Source organism: Pelecanus crispus, chromosome 2, assembly GCF_030463565.1.
Source record: "Pelecanus crispus isolate bPelCri1 chromosome 2, bPelCri1.pri, whole genome shotgun sequence".
Taxonomy (NCBI): domain Eukaryota; kingdom Metazoa; phylum Chordata; class Aves; order Pelecaniformes; family Pelecanidae; genus Pelecanus; species Pelecanus crispus.
The window spans coordinates 134,310,126-134,329,294 of NC_134644.1; the positions used below are offsets into that span (position 1 = coordinate 134,310,126).

At 41.7% G+C, this 19,169-nt stretch overlaps 1 protein-coding gene across 1 annotated transcript in view; it reads left to right on the top strand.

The window, feature by feature from the left end:
* CLVS1 (clavesin 1) overlaps positions 1–19,169 on the top strand; it is a 101,982-nt gene that overhangs the window by 12,393 nt on the left and 70,420 nt on the right. The window contains exon 2 of the mRNA XM_075706039.1: positions 18,461–18,635. Coding sequence (XP_075562154.1) covers positions 18,461–18,635 — 175 coding nt within the window. The remainder of the gene's footprint in view (positions 1–18,460; positions 18,636–19,169) is intronic.

Consider the following 19,169-nt stretch of genomic DNA (forward strand, 5'->3'; position numbering starts at 1 on the left):
ATGCAGTGAATTGCTCCAGTGTGAGCCTGACAGGATAACAGAAAAAAACCAAAGGAAAAAAAATGGAAATAGTTATGCTGGAAGAAGTGCCCAGCATCATGAAGCAAGTGTGATTTATAGCTCAACACCTCAATTAGCTGTGTCCTCTGAGGAGAGGGACTGGCCAGGACCAGGGGAATGGCAGAGTGCAGGGGTGAAGTGCTGTGGCCAGGCAGAGGGGAGGAAGGTGTTCATCAATGTGCTGCTTGCACAAGCTCCCACTGTGTCAGCTCTGTACTCTGTCATGCAGTTTCCTACTTCTGGGATGAAAATGGCCTAATTCATGCCTACAGTCATGTTGTGGGGCCCTTAATAAAACTAGTGCACATGACAAGGTCAGAAAAAGTGAATGAAAAGTCTTTTTTCCAACTTTCATGAAACTATGAGTTAGAAGATTGCATGGCTGAAGCCAGGGAACCCGCTTATCTAATTCTCTCAAAAGCGTATAGGGTTAATGCATTTCCAAAGACCAAGATGAAAAAGACAAGTTTTTTCATAACATCTGATTCAGCAATGCATATACTTACATGCATGTGATCAACCCCAAAAAATTCAACTATGGAGACAAAATGCAGCAATGAGACTATTCATATGCTTTACATTACACATTTGCTTAAGTACCTTATGGCTTAATATACTTGTGCAGAAATGAAACCAGTGAATTTTCTTGACTGTTAAGCACGGTTGATTAATACTAAAATTTCAAAATATTAACCAAAGCTAAGTCATCTGAATGCAAGGGAATGGAAACATGAAGAGTTCTGGCAGATCAGGGAAAAAACAACATGGAGAGGCTGGAAGCACTCTGATTTTTGTGTGTTTTTGTGGAGTGAAACTAACTGCAGCATATTGGGATTCATTTTGCAAAGACTTGATCACTTGTAGTTTTGATCTGATATTGCCATAAGGCCTTTTTAGTAACATTTTTGTGAAGTCAAAGCATTGGCTAGAATAAAGAGAAGTATGTACTACAGTTGCTTTTAAGCAAATGAATTCTGCTGTTGTAACAAATGTGTTGTAAGACTGTGGTTAGATCTATAGGAATGAACTCTCCCTGCCTAATTTTCCCCTTTCAATACGGTGTAAACTGTGAGGCAATAACATACAAAAAAGGACACCCAATGTAGTATTAACAAACCCTGCACTTTTAACAAGCCATCCCATGGTACCAAATTACAGCTTTCATATGTTAAATCTTCCAAAGGGTGTATCTTCCCTGTTATGGTGCAAGCATGTCCAATGCCATCTCCTGAAAAGTAGGCTTTGCTACTTTTAAAAAAGCCTTCAATGTGCAGCTATTCCAATAAACCATAATATGTTCAAGGTAACACCCAATTCCTTACTTTCTTTATATCAAAACAGTTCCATCTGAAGGAAAATTAATTGTGACTTTCTGTTTTCATAAAGGGTTTTTTTAATGGGAAAGAATAGATGAAAAAAATCAGGTGTTTCTTTGTAAACAAGCTTGTACGAATGACTGCATGCAACTGTTTTCCAGAAAACAAGAGGAAGTAAAGAGCAAGGGATGATTTATCTGTTCAAGACTTCCACTTTTACCTCTAATACTGAAGTTTTCCTTCTGGCATTTTTCTCAAGGCCATGCAACTAGACTTGCTGTGGCAATGTCTGCTGATCCTTTTTCTACCTCTCTTTTGCTGACTTTTGACAAAACAGGGCCTACCTGCTGTCTGTATCTTCATTGAAGTGATCACTACTGCTTGTGTTTGGAGTAAAGATCCTGGTTGTTCCAGCTAACTGTTTCCAAAGCTGCCTCCTACAAATACCAATGTGCGGTCTGGCAGGATGTCGTTGTGCATTGAGTTCAAAAGCACAAAAATTTGGGCTGTCTACTATTTTCTGTACTTAATTGTTACATATGTTTCTCCATGAGCAATTATTTATAATTGAATGAATAGTGTAGAGAAGTGACTTCAATTAACCACAGTAATTCTCTGTATTGACTATGTGAGAATTCTTATTAAAGTGTGAAAAAAAATGAATTAATTATATTAGCTTCACAATAAAAAGCAATACAAACAGAAATAGAAGAGTATAAAACATTACATCATTGATGCACAGTTTCTAGCTGTTTAGGAAACCTAAAATACAGCCCTTTCCCCCAGAAACAGCAAACACTGAAACAGTGGTTGCTAGAAGGCAGAGACTAAACACCTACACATATAAGTATACTCTACGGTACAGAGGTTAGAGTGATTTAGGACATTGCTGATAACTTGTGTAATAAGAAATTACTGAAACTTTTCTTTTAGAATTGCTAACATTGCCATTCACGTGAAATTCACTTTTCAACTCAACTAAATTTTAACAGTTTATAAACCACTTAAATTGTTTTTCACTAGCAATTCCTAATAAAATTTGATAGTCTGCCAAAATAATAACATAACATTACTATTCCAAGGCAAAGACCACACTGCACCTGCAATACTAATCTGTACTCCACTGGGAATTGGTATGTACCAAAACATTGTACTGGCTTCAGTGGAACAGAGGATAGCAGGCTGGGCTTCCTTTCACCATTACCATATATTCAATACAAGGCTCCACAATCCTATTTCTGCCTTCTTTGGGATCTCAAACAGTTACTACACACCACTGCTGTCAATATGTTACACAAAGATCCATCCTATCCCATCCAGGAAAAACCTTCATGCTGCTAGGTCATGGAATTAGTAATCTTGGTTAAAAGACAGAGTTTATTGCAGAAATTCAAGGTTTCAAATTCTGATAATGAAATACCAGTAAAGCATTGATTAAATGCTTCAGGTAGATTGCCCATTCTTTTCTCTTTTTTTTTTAAATAGGGAAATTATGTACTAAGCCACTGCATTCACAGAAAATGAAGTACAGAAAAATTATTAAGTACTGGTCTTAGAGTTTTAAAATATGTTTAATTTTTCCCTTTGTGATTGTTGTATATGAAATCACACTTAAAAATTTATTATAGCCTATTTTGTCCACTGATCCTGTACAGAGGGCATTTTGAGAACAACTGTAACCCTGGCAGTTTCTAATTTTCAATTTGAAATGTGCATTTTAATATTTTTGTTCCATAATTACTCCATCTGTTTTGAGAAAGCCAGACTAAACATGGTTGTATTTCTAAATGAGCTGGGCCAGTCCCATTAATTTGTTCAGTTGCTGCTTTGCAAAAATTTCCACTTGGCTTTTTGTGTTGCTGGGAGTCCTATGAGGCTCACCTCTTTTCCCCTTGTCTTGCAACTCTCTCAGAAAACCATATTTTGCAAAAAAAAAAAAAAAAGGGACCCTTCCAAAGGACTATCTTGTCAAAGAAACCCTGTACATCCCAGGAAAGCTCACTTCTTCACTTGCAAAGCATCAGGTGGTTTTAGCTGTCTCTGGATCTGAACTTTTTTTGTTCCTCTTACCCAACTTATTCTGCATAAGTGGTAGTAAAATCCACAGAAAAAGATATTTATCTTCCCTTAGGCAGACCTCTTTTGCCCCATTACTGTCATCCATATGAAAATACACTTAGTAAAAGACTAGCAATGATACGTAGTACAGAGCTGATGATACTTGATTTCTGTATTCAGTAATTCCCCTTCAAAAGGAGCAAATGTTTCATGCACTGGAGTCATTACAGAAGCAGTTGTCATTCATACTGCCTATAGAATTAAATTCAACACTAGTTCCTAAGGTTTCTCCTGCAATGTGGTATGATTCAGACTGATCGTGTCTTCCATAACTTTTGTTTTCTACTCGGTAGTTATGAAATTCATTCAGTTATCAGTCTTGTTGTTTGACATACTGGGGAGTCTTGTGTTCATGGAATCCAGCTCTCCAAAAGCAACTTCTTGTCCAGTGCTTTCCATATGGGAGGTCCAAGACCCAATGAAATCTGAGATAAACCTGGAAAACGTGAGTAAGAAGACATAGTTTTTTTCTAATTCCACTGGTAACATTTGAGCAAACTCCTCATTATTGGTTGAATCGCATCACACTTTTTCTTATTAAGAATTCTGTAAAGTCTGGAGTCTCCTACAGATATCTCTTGTTTACACTTTCAGTGGATTTCTGGAAAAAAAAATCTGCTGTTTTAGGGACAATGGTTGTTGCTATTCATTCCTTCACTTTCTTCAGCAATGTTGTGTGAAATATGATCCACTCAAAAGTGGCTAAGGTGAAAACTGCTCATTTTTCTTGAGCTTCATGACACTGCATATCCTTTTCAGTGTAACTGTGCAAACCAGTTTCTTTGTGGCTGGCAGCATCATAATCCCATACACTTTTAACAGTCTTCTCTATTTCATAAATCTACACAGGTTCATCTTTTTCTGGTCCTTCTCCCCTGCTCATTTGAATCATTATAGCAAATTTTCTTCATCATTGTTTCTGAAGAGATCTGCAGTTAATTTTTCCTAGGCTGCTGTCTTATGAATCTTTATACCATTTGTTTTGAGCTCCCCAATGATCATTTCTACATCAATAACATCAGGTTCCTTCATCTTGTCAGCTATAGCAAAGTTGCCTATTGTTCAAGTGGGAAACCTCTTTGATATATAATGCTTGACACATCTTTTCATTAGTTAATAAGAAAGTATTAGAATATTTTCATGTTTGTCTCTTATTGGCCCTGAAGGGCTCCAAGTAAAATAATTTATAACCATTTTTGTGATTGACATCACTTTTGTACATCTTTTTAATGGCTGCCACTTTTCCTGCCCAGATTTAAGCACAGGCAAAAGCATAGGTATATGCTTATTTGCCTGATTTAGTAGCCATTTTAGGTGTTTACTAAGATATACTTGCATTTCTATTTTTTGCCACTTCTTCTCATGTCTTGATAACCTCTTACCCAATATCTCTGAAGAGATTCAGCTTTGACTATTTGCCTTTGGTGATGACATCCAACATGGCTCCATCAGTCTTTCTTGCTGTTCTAGAAAACCCTAATATGCTCTTCACCAGACAGGCTTAGGGACTGCTGAACTTCTCCAAGCTTTTTAGTAACATCATCATTTTTCTATCATCCTCTATATTATGACAGTTAAAATGCCATTTTTACTGGAGAAAGCTTGTGAGACTGTGATGTTTCCAACTGCTTTATTTGCAAATTATTTCTTTGTTTTCATTGGTGGCATTGCTGCTCACCACCCATACCTGCTCTGTTTTTCTCTTTCATTCCTGAAATGAGGAATAAAACATGGTCTCTCTGTTTCTCCATTATACCATCTGGTGATACCAAAACTACGTTACAAATCTTTATGTGGAGATATACATTACTACCACAGGATGATCTTGCCAATGAGGATACACAGGCCATTTTCCACCATCTTCATGTGAAACCATTTCTAGACATGCCACTACTGTGGGGTCTGCAACAGTCTGTCTCTGTGTGTGCATTCATTTCACACAGGCCAAGGAGGATGTCACACTGACTTAATAAAGTCCACTGGGATGTTATATTTTTCTTTTTCTTCTTGTTATGCTTTTGTTAGGGACATAGTACTGCACGACTGTCACCTTCATGCACAGTGTCTGGAATTTCATGTACAGGGCATTACCCGTAACTGAGTCTCAGTTTACTGTGGCTTTTCACCATGATCAGCTCAGCTCTGCTCTTCCTACTGGATAAATCATCATTTCTTGAGCCTGATGCAATCTGCTCCTGACCATCTGGCCTCACTTAGTTTTCCAGTTTTCCTATGACTTTTTCTGACATTTTTCAGTCTGTAGAATCAAATGTACCTTCCATAATACCATACGCAAGAAAAAAGGAGCCTTCAGCAGAATATTTTTCAAAATACAAGTTGCTTTCACAGGCAAGTTTTCACTCTCATCTGTCAAGCATACCAATTGTACACTATCTGTGGTGCTCAAAATCTGAGATTCAGCTGGACCAGATTTCTCCTCTGACCTTAGAACTTCATAGAGATTTCAGACTAGGTACTAGGAGGAAAGAGGTGACTTCATGCATACCTTTTGGGTTCATTGTCAGCTTATGATTGCCAGCTGAAAGTTCATTACTATAATTTCAGTCACACAGAAGGTTGTCTGCTTCTTAGCTGAACAGTTAAGAGATAAAGAAAAGTGAGTTTATGAATGAACTTCCAGGCATTCTGTACATTTTTCAAAGCTTTCTGGTTTGATGGGTGCTGTGTGAGTAACCAGGTGCTCTTTAAATATCCACAAGCAATAATATGACTTTTATAGTTCTGAACTCAGCACTCTCAGAATATATGCATTGGTGAGCAGTTATTTGATTTTAACTTTACTATTTGATCTAGTCATCACTGAGGTCTGCTGTAAGAATGACTGATTGCAACCAAAGGGGCAATGAGACAATTTTGTTAGAAATGTCTAAGGTAAAATATTGAGCCTGTCACTCATACTGGAGGGCAGCACAGACAACAGCTGTCTTCGGTGTGACCAGGTAGATGATCTGCTCAGCCTGGTGGCAGAGCTGGAAGAGGAGGTGGAAAGGCTAAGGAGTATCAGGGAGTGTGAGAGGGAGATAGATTTGTGGAGCCACATCCCACCATCTCTGGGGCAGCAGATGGAGGCTCCACATGGAGCAGAGGATCCCCTACCCTCTTGCCAGCAAGCAGAAGGAGGGGGCCTAAGATATGGGGGGGAATGGAAACAGGTCCCTGCTCAGGGCAGCAGGCAAATTCCCTCCTGGCCTCCCTCACCTTCCCAGTTGCCCTTACACAACAGATATGGGGCTCTGGAACTTGAGGGCCAGGCAAATGAGGATGTAGGTGAAGGTCCATCCAGGGGGTTGCCTAGGGCGAGTCAGTCAGCCCCACACATTATGACTGTCCCTGTTAAGAAAAAAAGGAGGGTAATTGTCGTAGGTGATTCCCTCCTGTGGGGCACAGAGGGCCCAATATGCTGTCCAGACCCATCCCACAGGGAAGTCTGCTGCCTCCCTGGGGCCCAGGTTAGCGACGTTACTAAAAAACTCCCGGATCTGGTACGGCCCTCTGATTATTACCCGCTGTTGGTTATGCAGGTTGGCAGTGATGAGGTTGCAGAAAGAAGTCCGAAAATGATCAAAAGGGACTTCAGGGCACTGGGACGATTGGTTGAAGGATTGGGAGCACAGGTAGTGTTTTTCTCAATCCTGTCAGTGGCAGGGAAGAATACTGAAAGGAACAGGAAAGCCCAGCTGATTAACAAGTGGCTCAGAGGCTGGTGCCATTGGTGGAATTTTGGGTTTTTTGATCATGGGGAGGTTTACACGGCACTGGGCCTGCTGGCAGCAGATGGAGTTCAGCTGTCTCCAAGGGGGAAAAGGATTCTTGCTCATGAGTTGGCGGGGCTCATCGAGACGGCTTTAAATTAGGTTCAAAGGGGGAAGAGGATATAACCAGGCTTACTAGAGAGGTGGCATGGCAACATTGGGGGTTAAATAGATAGCCCAGCTCAAGTGCATCTACACCAATGCACGCAGCATGGGCAACAAACAGAAGGAGCTAGAAGCCATTGTGCAGCAGGATAGCTATGACTCACTCGCCATCACAGAAACATGGTGGGATGACTCTCATGACTGGAGTGCTGCACTGGATGGCTATAAGCTCTTCAGAAGGGATAGGCAGGGAAGGAGAGGCGGTGGGGTGGCTCTGTATGTTAGGGAGTGTTTTGACTGTATAGAGCTCAACAATTGTGATGATAAAGTCGAGTGAGGGGGAAGGCCAACAAGGCAGATATCCTGCTGGGAGTCTGTTATAGACCACCCAACCAGGATGAAGAGATAGATGAAGCATTCTATAACCTGCTGGCAGATGTCTCACAATTGCTAGCCATTGTTCTCGTGGGGGACTTCAACTTGCCAGACATCTGCTGAAAATACAACACAGTGGAGAGGAAACAGTCTAGGAGGTTCCTGGAATGTGTGGAAGATAACTTCCTGACACAGCTGGTAAGTAAGCCTACCAGGGGTGGTGCCTTGTTTGAGCTGTCATTTACAAACAGAGAAGGACTCATGGGAGATGTCATGGTCGGAGGCCGTCTTGGGCTTAGCGACCATGATATGATAGAGTTTTTGATTCTTGGGGAAGTAAGGAGGAGGGCCAGCAAAACCACTACCATGGACTTCTGGAGGGCAGACTTCGGCCTGTGCAGGACACTGGTTGGGAAAGTCCCTTGGGAGACAGTCCTGAGGGGCAAAGGGGTCCAGGAAGACTGGGCATTCTTCAAGAAGGAAGTCTTAAATGCACAGGAGCAGGCTGTCCCCATGTGCTGTAAGACAAACCAGCGGAGAAGATGACCGGCCTGGCTGAACAGGGAGCTTTTGCTGGGACTCAGGGAAAGAAGGAGCGTTTACCACCTTTGGAAGAAGGGGCAGACAACTCAAGAAGAGTACAGGGATCTAGTTAGGTCATGCAGAGAGGAAATTAGAAAGGCAAAAGCCTGTCTAAAACTCAATCTGGCCACTGTTGTAAGAGATAATAAGATGTTTTTATAAATGCATCAACAATAGAAAGAGAGCCAAGGAGAATCTCCGTCCTTTGCTGGATGCTGGAGGGAACATTGCCACCAAGGATGAGGAAAAGGCTGAGGTACTTAATGCTTTCTTTGCCTCTGTCTTTAATAGCCACACCAGTTACCTCCAGGGTATTCAGCCCCCTGAGCTGGAAGACAGGGACAGGGAGCAGAATGAAGCCCCCATAATCCAGGAGGAAGCAGTTAATGACCTGCTACACTACCTGGACAATCACAAGTCCATGGGGCCAGATGGGATCCACCTGAGAGTACTGAGGGAGCTGGCAGAGGAGCTTGCCAAGCCACTCCCCATCATCTATCAGTAGTCCTGGTTAACAGGGGAGATCCCTGATGACTTGCGGCTTGCCAATGTGATGCCTGTCTACAAGAGGGTCTGGAAAGAGGACGCGGGGAACTACAGACCTGTCAACCTGACCTCAGTGCTGGGGTCTGACCAACCTGATATCCTTCTATGACCTGGTGACCTGCCTAGTGGATGAGGGAAAAGCTGTGGATGTCATCACCTGGACTTCAGTAAAGCCCTTGACACTGTCTCCCACAGCATCCTCCTAAGGAAGCTGGCAGCTCATGGCCTAGGCAGGTGTACTCTGGGCTGGGTGACCAAGCCCAGAGAGTTGTGGTAAATGGAGTTAAATCCAGTTGGCAACCAGTCACAGGCGGTGCTCCCCAGGGCTCGGTTTTGGGGCCAGTCTTGTTTAATATCTTTATCAATGATATGGATGAGGGGATTGAGTGTGCCCTCAGTAAGTTTGCAGATGACACCAAACTGGGTGGGAGTGTCGATCTGCTGGAGGGTAGGATGGCCCTGCAGAGGGATCTGGACAGCCTGAATCTATGGGCCAAGGCCAGTTGCATGAGGTTCAACAAGGCCAAGTGCTGGGTCCTGCACTTGGGTCACAACAACCCCGTGCAATGCTACAGGCTTGGGGAAGAGTGGCTGGAAAGCTGCCTGGCCAAAAAGGACCTGGGGGTGTTGGTTGACAGCCAGCTGAACATGAGCCAGCAGTGTGCCCAGGTGGCCAAGAAGACCAACAGCATCCTGGCTTGTATCAGGAATAGCGTGGCCAGCAGGAGCAGGGAGGTGATTGTTCCCCTATACTCGGCGCTGGTGAGGCCGCACCTGGAATACTGTGTCCAGTTTTGGGCCCCTCAATACAAGAAGGACATTGAGGTGCTCAAGCGTGTCCAGAGAAGGGCAACAAGGCTGGTGAAGGGTCTGGAGCACAGGCCGTATGAGGAGTGGCTGAGGGAACTGGGGTTGTTTAGCCTGGAGAAGAGGAGGCTGAGGGGAGACCTTCTCGCTCACTACAACTACCTGAAAGGAGGTTGTAGTGAGGTGGGTGCTGGTCTCTTCTCCCATGTAGTTAGTGATAGGATGAACGGAAATGGGCTCAAGCTGCACCAGGGGAGGTTTAGGTTGGATATTAGGAAAAATTTCTTCACGGAAAGAGTAGTCAAGCATTGGAACAGGCTGCCCAGAGAGGTGGTGGAGTCACCATCCCTGGAAGTGTTCAAAAAACGGGTAGATGTGGCACTTCAGGACATGGTTTAGTCTAGTCTACCCTTGGTTTAGTGTGGACTTGGTAGTGTAGGTTAACGGTTGGACTGGATGATCTTAAAGGTCTTTTCCAACCTAAATGATTCTATGATTCTGTGTAATTATACCATTTAGTTAGCTAATCAAAAATGTTGCTGTGAAGTTTGTATTAAAGTCTTTTCAGAAAAGTTAATAAATATACAGGTGAATTCTTGCCTTGCACATAAAAGTGGCCCAGATACTTCAGAGAGTAGGATCTGCAAGTGGCAAAATTATGGTATCATAATGCCCAGCAGTAATATTCTTTTGGGAGATGTAGGTGAGGTAGGTGGTGATGTGTAAATGGAGAGTTGTGTAGGTTAGTGAAGTTTAGCAATAATTGTGGAAAACTCTAGAATGACCTAGAAAAGCAACATTTATTATGCAAAGAAGTTTAAGTGCAGTGCAAGAACATGTTGGATTTTAATATGGGGCCACATCTTGTATGCAAATCCTTTCTCCTCTCTTAACTCTATGCAGTTCCTTCTGGGTTTTCAATTACTTTTATCCTTTTAAGAAAAACATCAGGTCATTATGGACAGCACAATTAAGAAGTGTACTTATTGTGCAGTGGTGGTCAGAAAAGTTAATTAGATGTTAGGTTGCATTAAGAATGAGATGGAGAATAAATAGGAAAAGATAACATATTATTTTATGTATGTTGATATTCCAAACTCACCTTGAATACTGAATTCACTTTACATTGTATTATCTCAAAAAGAAGGTTATGTAAAAAATACAACTGTCCAAAAAAAAAGAGCAATAAAAAGAATTCATTAGTGTTATGAACAAGTGAGGTAATTGCATCAGAAGGAAGCAAAAAGTCCAGGGCTATTTCAAATCGAAAGATGTTGAAGATGCAGTAGAGATATAGCTAGAGGAGATATAGTGGATTCAAACAGAGAAAACATGATAGCAGGGAGACTGAATTGGTGATGCCATTTGTACCTTCTTCTAATAACAGAACAAAGGAGATGTATAATTGCTCTCTGTGATTAAACAGTAGCTTCATAATGTTCAAAAGAAAACCCTTTCCCTTTCTGTAATGAAAAATTAACTTGTGGAACACACTGATGCAAGAAATTGAGCAAATAGCTTTGTGTGATGCAGGCATGGATTACAGTGCCAAGAGGGAATAAGAAAAGGCTATGCAATCACAGAGAATAAAATAAAACAACAGAGGTCACCAATCCTAATGCTGCTAACCATAAGCCATTCATGTACCAACATGCATTTTGCTCATTATTACTACAGCTGTGCTTTGAGGGAACAGTATCACAACATCAGTAAGATCACGATAGGAGAACAAAAACTACCTCTCAAACAGCATCCTGAGCTATGACCATCAGTCTGCTTCCACATGTCATCTCCTAAATTTCTAACAGTGGCAACCACTAACCCGAAACCACCACGGACTCCCTGACTGTGCCTATGCTGGAATGTATTCTTTGCCCATCTTCCCCATGCTCCTTGCAGGAGACATTGCATTTGGGACTGTCCAGGCAAATTACTGCAGTGGCTCTGTAGTATTGATTCATTGATTGCATTTAGGGGTTGTAGCATAGGACTCTTAATAGTTTCCATAGTATCATAACACACTGCCTGTGATTATCACTTATTCCTTCTCAACAAAGAAATTCGCACAGTGTGCAAGCATGACATTGCTCTGGGTACTAAAAAGGCAAGAAGATCACCAGTCTGTAGCTCATAAATACTGGCTCCTGAAGGAACAAAACAAATCCACAGCCAGAGGAACAGTCATATTGCACCCGAGATTCAGTTCTGGCCTTTCTTTTCAGCACCAGGCTGGAAAGCAGAGCTGCACGCTGCTCTTGAGAGGCTTCACCCTGCACAGCGCTGGGTGCTCTGCCTGGAGCCCAGCCAAGCCATTAGCCTGGCAGCGGGGCTGCCCTACTGCACCCAGGTGAACTCATTGGGCAGTCACTACGCTTGCGCTGTGCTGGGTTGCAATCAGTTGTCTGCTCCATTTGGGATCGTGTTTCTGGAGAGCTCAGGGAAGGATTTTTTGAGCTCTCGGGAGTGTAACAATTTTATGCTTTATCTTGGACTGATTCCTGATGGTGTAACAAGTCCCTGGACTGAGGCAAAGGGAAGAGCAGATGTCACCTCCCCGTTCCCCTGTGCAGGTCTTTTTCATGGAAGCTGGTCCCACCAGGGGTCCAAAGAGCCCCACCACCTGCAGTCTCCCTCCCCAAGCACAGGGGCAGTGAAGGTCCCTGTTTTTCAGCCAAATTACACATAAGAATGGGTCCTTGCACAGTCACATTAACATCAGGGACAAAGTATTCATTTGGTAAGGGTGCCCGCAATATGAATGAGTGTATGTAGGAGGAGATTCGTAACACTGACTTGAATGCGGAGCATGTAATTCAGGGGCTATTGGTTGCTATGGAGTTCAACTGAAGTGGAAAGCGACAGCAAAAAAACTCATAATACTTGTATATAGAAGAACCTTGAGCAGAAACATAACATGGGGAAAATTTTTATATCTTTAAGAAAGCCACTGAGAGGCCATTTTTGCATGATAAAAAATAAACCAATGTAGTTTCTTTCTGCAGGCTGGTACATTTCCCCTTCACTGGCAATGGCAGAGGCTTCCAGCTCACTCCAAGCAGGAATTCAAAGCCAGCCAGATATCTGTGAGTGACTGGCCTCCATTCAGTTATAAGCTAAGCAGTGGATTTCTGATATTGTTAAATACAGCTCAGGTCTCAGCTTTGTAATTCTATTCTTTCTATCCAGTGCACTGTTGGACTAACCATTTCCAAAGAAAAAAAATCAGTATACTTATCTATCCAGTCTGTTATCCTGGACATAAAGTTACTTTGGAATTTTATTTATAGATTCACACAGATGCTGTGGGGAAAAACATGCTATCTTTTCATTACAAAAGAGGAGTGATGCCTGTCTGAAGCTGACATACTGGAATGGCCTAAGATAGCTACACTGGATGTGACAGAAGAACAATTTGGAGCTATGACATTAACTTAATGCAATCTGTGTTTTACTCCGTAGGAGTTTTATCTGCATATTATCTGTTTCTACAGAGAAATAAAAAAAAATCTGTAACTTAACTTTGGCATGGCAAAGAAGGGGTTGGTACCGCACAAAATAAGAACAAATCTCAGATTGTTGTGTAAGAATTTCTCCAGTTTGCATGCTGGTGAATTATTCATATTTTTGCAGCTAACAAGTTTAAATGGCTTTGAATTGTTCTATGAAGAAAGTTACCCATGGCTGGTCAAAATATTTGTTGTGAATATTTCCTGTGAATGCAACCCATTTTCTCTGTGAATCGTAGACAAGCCTTCCTAATTTCTGCGCACATATGCGCTATTCAGACCTCAGACAGATGAGACAAACAAGCCCCTTTCAGTGCATGAGTCAGCTGTGAGCTCTTCTGTTCAACTATTCATCTTCTCTGGTGCAGGATTAGTCAAGTGAGTCACCATGTTTATTCACGATTCTTCATTTTGCAGTTATTCTTCCTGGCCCTGGCTATTCTTCAGCCAAGGGCTGCCCAGTGTTGTGTGGGTTCATATGAAGGGCCTTTCCTCACCAAAGGGTCATAAAATACGAAGATCTTGCAGTGGTTGGACTCACTGCCATTTCCCTCTGATGCCAGAGAGGCAGGGTAGCTACTCATGATCATGAGTTTGAATCCAGGCATGAGTCCCCAAGGACTGTATGTCAGTCATTTCCAGTGCGTTTTTCAGCAGAGGTGAGATTAAAATTTCTAAAATAAATACATGCATTAAAAAACCCCAGGTGTTTTCTAAGAACACATTATCAGAAGTTGGGGCTTTCTTATCAATACTTCATGAGCAGAAAGGAGAATTTAATGTGCTGAAATAAATGACTTCGTACGATTTATGAACACCTGTTCAAAACCCAATGCTGACTGGATTCCAAGGGCTTTTCCATGAACACTGTACCTAGGCTGCATGTGGGAGCAATTCAAAATGCTCCGTCCCGGGTTGTCCCTCCTCCACCAACATCGATCTGCCTGCTGTTCACATCTCCCTTTCTAAACCTTTCCTTACAGCTTCTTCAGCTTTGATTAGGTCAAATAACTTGGGGCACCTAGAGCATGTTTTTCTGGTCCTTCTTTCCACTTCCTCTTCTGCACACACAGTGGGAATCCTCCTTGCAGGGCAGCGCCAGCTCTCCCCCCACTAGAAGCTAAGTGTGCATTTCTGCTCTCTGTTGGTGATTTACTGTGTGGGGAGGGAAAAAAGCAAGATGTGGTCTCTTACCTGATTTGTATCAATGCCATGTTTGCAGCTTGCTAAATGTTATTTAGCCTTGGTGTGCTATACTGTCTTCTCTTCTTAGGTGTTCAGACTCAACAAAACCAGTTTTATATCGCTCAGTCTTTCGTTAGCTTATGTTAAATATAATGGTGTTGCAAGTTCACTTCTTTGTTACATGTAAAAGGTGACAAATGCATTGATTTGGTATCCCCAGCTGTTTTTTTAACAAGTAAACAAATCCCTTTTATCTGTATTTGCATTTAACTAAGCCACCTTTTAAGTATTACAGGAGAGAGGCTCTTAACTGCATACTAACTTAGGGGTGTTAAGCTGAGTTGTCTGCAACTGCCAAGATAACAACACTGGTCCAAACTTTGTTAGCCTGCTGTCTTGTGGGACAGTCAGGATTTTTAGTGACAGCTTGTTTTTGCTTACTACCAGACACTCTTAATGGCTTCAGCTGCCGGATCTTCTGTATGTTCATACTTTTAACCATCTTAATAATCCAATTAATTTCACTACCATGCCTAAAATGGAGTCTGTGCTTAACTGTTCAAAGACAGTAATGTCAAAAGCCTTTACTGATGCTATCTTCTCAAAAATGTATCACTTTCTTGCAGTGTGTCTTATTTGACCCCTTATTTTCCAGCAGTCCCTCAGCTTTATTATCTATGTATCTCTTCAAAATGACTGGTGGTAGAGACATGCAAATAGATCATTTAATTTCCCTGCAATGTCTTTATCCCCTTTAATTGTTCCCATTGCACCCTAGTACTCCACTGAGCCTTTTGATTCTCTCACAGCCTGCTTACACCTCTTATAATTAAGTAATTTCTTCTTATTTATTTTCATGTTATGCCTTTGGCTAATCTCTCCACCAAATCCCTCAGCTAAACCATCTTCATTTTTGTTTTACATTATTGTTCCTTACCACTTAGCTTCTGTTGGGCTAACTTCCCATTTTCCAAAGGATATTTGAAGAGCCTCTTTTGTGGTACCTTTCCATTCAGCCAAGGCAGATAGGCACTCTCCCTCCCTCCTCCTTTTTGTCTTTCTGGGGCTTGTGCAAATCTTTTGTAACTCATTAGTGGCTCACTTCAGTAGGCTCCATGCTGAATCCTTACAGCACCTTACACATTTCCCTGTGTGTAGTAGTAATTTATTTCACTTTCTTTTTTTTTTTTTTTTTTTTTTTTTTGTGAGAGGGTTAGGCTGGTAGGGAGGGGGGTTGGAGGAGAGAAGAGAACATTAAGCAAAAGAACAAAAGAGATGGACTAATAGAAAGTGGTTCTCTGTTCATGCATAGAAAATGATTTGGATGCAAATCAGTCATACAGCTGAATGATTTGTCTCAAAGCCTCAAGATTAGGGAGCAGAGGGCTTCAGCCTCAAGTGGCACTCTGTCTGATTTCTATCCAGACCCCGCATTCACAAAACAGTGTGCCTGCAAACAGCCCACCTGGAGGACTTGTGTGCTGCTTTCATGTCTCCTGGTACTCACCTGAAAAACTTCTTTGTGTTCATTTTGAGTTATTTCCTACACCATGTCTTAAAACTGCAAATACGTAGCGGTGGGGAGGGATCTGGGCAGAAGACAGACAGATTAGTTGCACACTAAGAAAACTGGGTGCCATATCTCCCAGGCAAATAATTTCTACTGAAAGTACAGCAAAGTACAGGTGAGAAATTTCTTGATGACCTGGTAAATTATGTAGAGACCTAAACAAAAATTGGAATTCCTAAGGATAGCATCTGAGAGGAAGATTTTGCTCAAACAAATGAAATATTTCACTGTGACTTAGAGCTTAAGTGGATTACAGAAGATGCCTTGCATACACCATTTCCATACAGCCCTACTGAAATCATTACACAGCCTTTAAAAGCATCAGAGGTAGCAGGATCATGAATATGAGTTTGCAACTTCTATTAAGAAAATTTCTTCCCAAGAATAAAGGATGAAACCTTTTCTGATCACAATGTGGCCCTATTTTCATACCTTCAGTACTAACAAGTTTTCAGATAATTTTTAGATTTTCAAATATGGCATTAAATCAAGCTCTGGATTAGTCCACCTTCCCCAATCTAGCCAGAAAGCCCATCCATGAATAATGATATCATTCTGTGTTGACACCAACAAGAGAGTGGAGAAGGCTGGCATCTGGGTGAGGACACTTTTGGAGACAGTGCACACCTCTGAGACCTTCCACAGGGCAGTTCTTGTGGAAGGCTGACCCCCCTAAATAGGGATGCTGGGGCAGAGTAATGTAGGATATATTAAGTAGATATGGTCTAGGGGTGCAATTGCTTTTTTCAGCACCGAAAGTGTAGCAGTTTAATGCTGCTGCATGAAAGTAATCACCTGTTTCAGCTGGGCAGTGGGTAGTATATTCAGATAACAGTTTTTTGAAATAAATTTAGACTGAAAACAAATGTCATTTGCCAATCCAATTGGTATGCCTTTACCTTATGTTGCTAAGGAAAGTACTCCTTCAGTTTTTCTGTTTAGTACAGCTTCCCCATGTGATTTGAAAAGGTCAAGGTTATCCTGTTACTGCAAATGAGGGACAGGTGGTCTGGTACCCAGCAGCAACAAAGTTAAATATCTTTAAGCTCTATGTATTGCAAGTTGCCTCAGCAATTATAATTAAGAGAAGCTTCTAACTTAGGCAGAGAGGCACAGTTCAGGAACAGCTTTTTCAAGGGACCGTGTCTTTAGAGAAGGAACATACATTTCCACACAAAACCTGCTGAGAGAAAAGAGAAAGAATAAGAAAACACTTCACCATTTACTTCTAGTAGAAATTTATCACATGTTGCTGCCTTTCAGGGGTAGAGGTCTTGAGGGTAGACAAGTTTGTTTTGACTGCACATAGTTTTTTTCTTGCTGGCAGAATTTGAAACAACGCTCTTGTAGGCTTAGATGACTTGTTTTAAATTAAAGAAAACAGCAGAAAAGGATTACATTAAAATCTCCATGGGAGAACATGGTGTAAGCCTTCCCTGCAACTGACCTCAGGCCTCATCAAAATTTGAGAATTATGCAGGGGTAAAGCAGACTGCAATAGCAGTATGTTACAATTTCATTTTACAGAAGGTTGAGCTGTGCTTTCTGAAGCTTTCCTTGCTTGTTGCTCTCTGAAAGAATCTGTTGTTTGTAAATCATCCTAATGGGAAGGAGAGATGACGAGAGGGCCTGATTCAGCTTACTCAGGTGTCAATATGGAACAAGTCATTAAAGTGTCCAGCTCTCGCTTTTGTAAAATGCATGAGATGAAAATAGAGAGTGGCCCAGGCTTCACAGTACAGATTTTCACATTAAAGAAAACACTTCAACGTTTTCTTCTCTGTCACTTGCTATCTCCTTCAGGGCCTCCAAGGTCTCTAATCATTCTCCCAGAGCTGAGAGAAGCATTGCAGCCAACCTATTGGTAGCTGCTAATTAATAAAGAGTTCCCATTTTGAGCAGATGCAGCTATTTTCCATGTTGCATTTGGTTTGCAGAAATAAGGCAACAGTCAATCTTCATTGTGCAAAGCCTTGGATCATTCCTTCCACTCAAACAGGAAGCCAGGGAGCCCAGTTGTAACCATACAACTTATATTAATATCATACAGATTTATTTCCTTTTCTGGTTTTCCTCTTTATAATAGAAAAAAAAGAAGGGGAAAAAAACCCAAACAAAAGAAAATGGTAAAGTATATCCAAAGGAGAAGGGACTTAAACTGATAGATGGAATCCGTTTCACATCACCCCAGAGAAATATTTTCCCAAAGTAGCTTAGCTAAAATCTATTGTAAGGAATGCCAGAATAATTGAAAAGATTTAATTCAGGGTTTATTTTATCCACCATCCAGTGAGCAGGACTTACCACATCAAGCAAAGGAATATGAGTTTCAGAGCAGGAGTGCTTTAGTGACACCTCTGGAACAACTCTCTTTTCAAAAGAATTTTCTATTTAAAAGAATAAGTCCCCATCCCTTGCTCATGCCCCATCCACAGCAAAGCTGAGTATCTTGAGGTTTGAAGATAACTGCAACCATTGATTTTATTTTTTTTTTTTTTTTTTCTACTTTGGTTTTAGGAACTCCTTCATAGATATCCTTCGGGCTATCCTACTGTCCTTGGAAGTGCTCATCGAAGATCAGGAGCTTCAGATAAATGGCTTCATTCTAATTATAGATTGGAGCAACTTCTCCTTCAAGCAAGCCTCCAAGCTTACACCGTCTATCCTCAAACTGGCCATTGAAGGGTTACAGGTAGGTGGAGAGTAATACATGTACCTGCAACTTTTATTCCTTCAGCCAGTGATTTTTGCCTCAGCAGGCACTGGGCAGGGTGAAGGGTGGTGGGAGAAAATAATCCAGAACCCTTTAGTGTCATGTCCCATTCACTTGGACCATAGATTGATTTTCAGACATTTCATTTTGACTGTCTTTCACTTTTATTTCAGCTGTAAATCAGTGTAACCAGTATGTGTGTTACTTACTGCAGCTTTAAGAAGGACAGTTAGATATTTGAGGTTTAATCCATCAGAGAATTCAGAGGGATTAAAATCCAGTACCGTCTGCCTTCTGGAGTGTGCAGTCCACATGCAAGAACTGTCGTGTCCTCATTCTGACTGCCTTAATTTGTTGCACAGGATCCTGTTACATTATGGTTCAGACTGTTCAAGGGCTGTACATCCACTTGGTGCTTGCAAATAAATAGGAGCAAGCTAAAACCGCATGCTGTCACGGGGTTAGGTGGAAAGTGAGGATAAGGCGGCTGGGGCCTGATGAGGCAACCCAAGG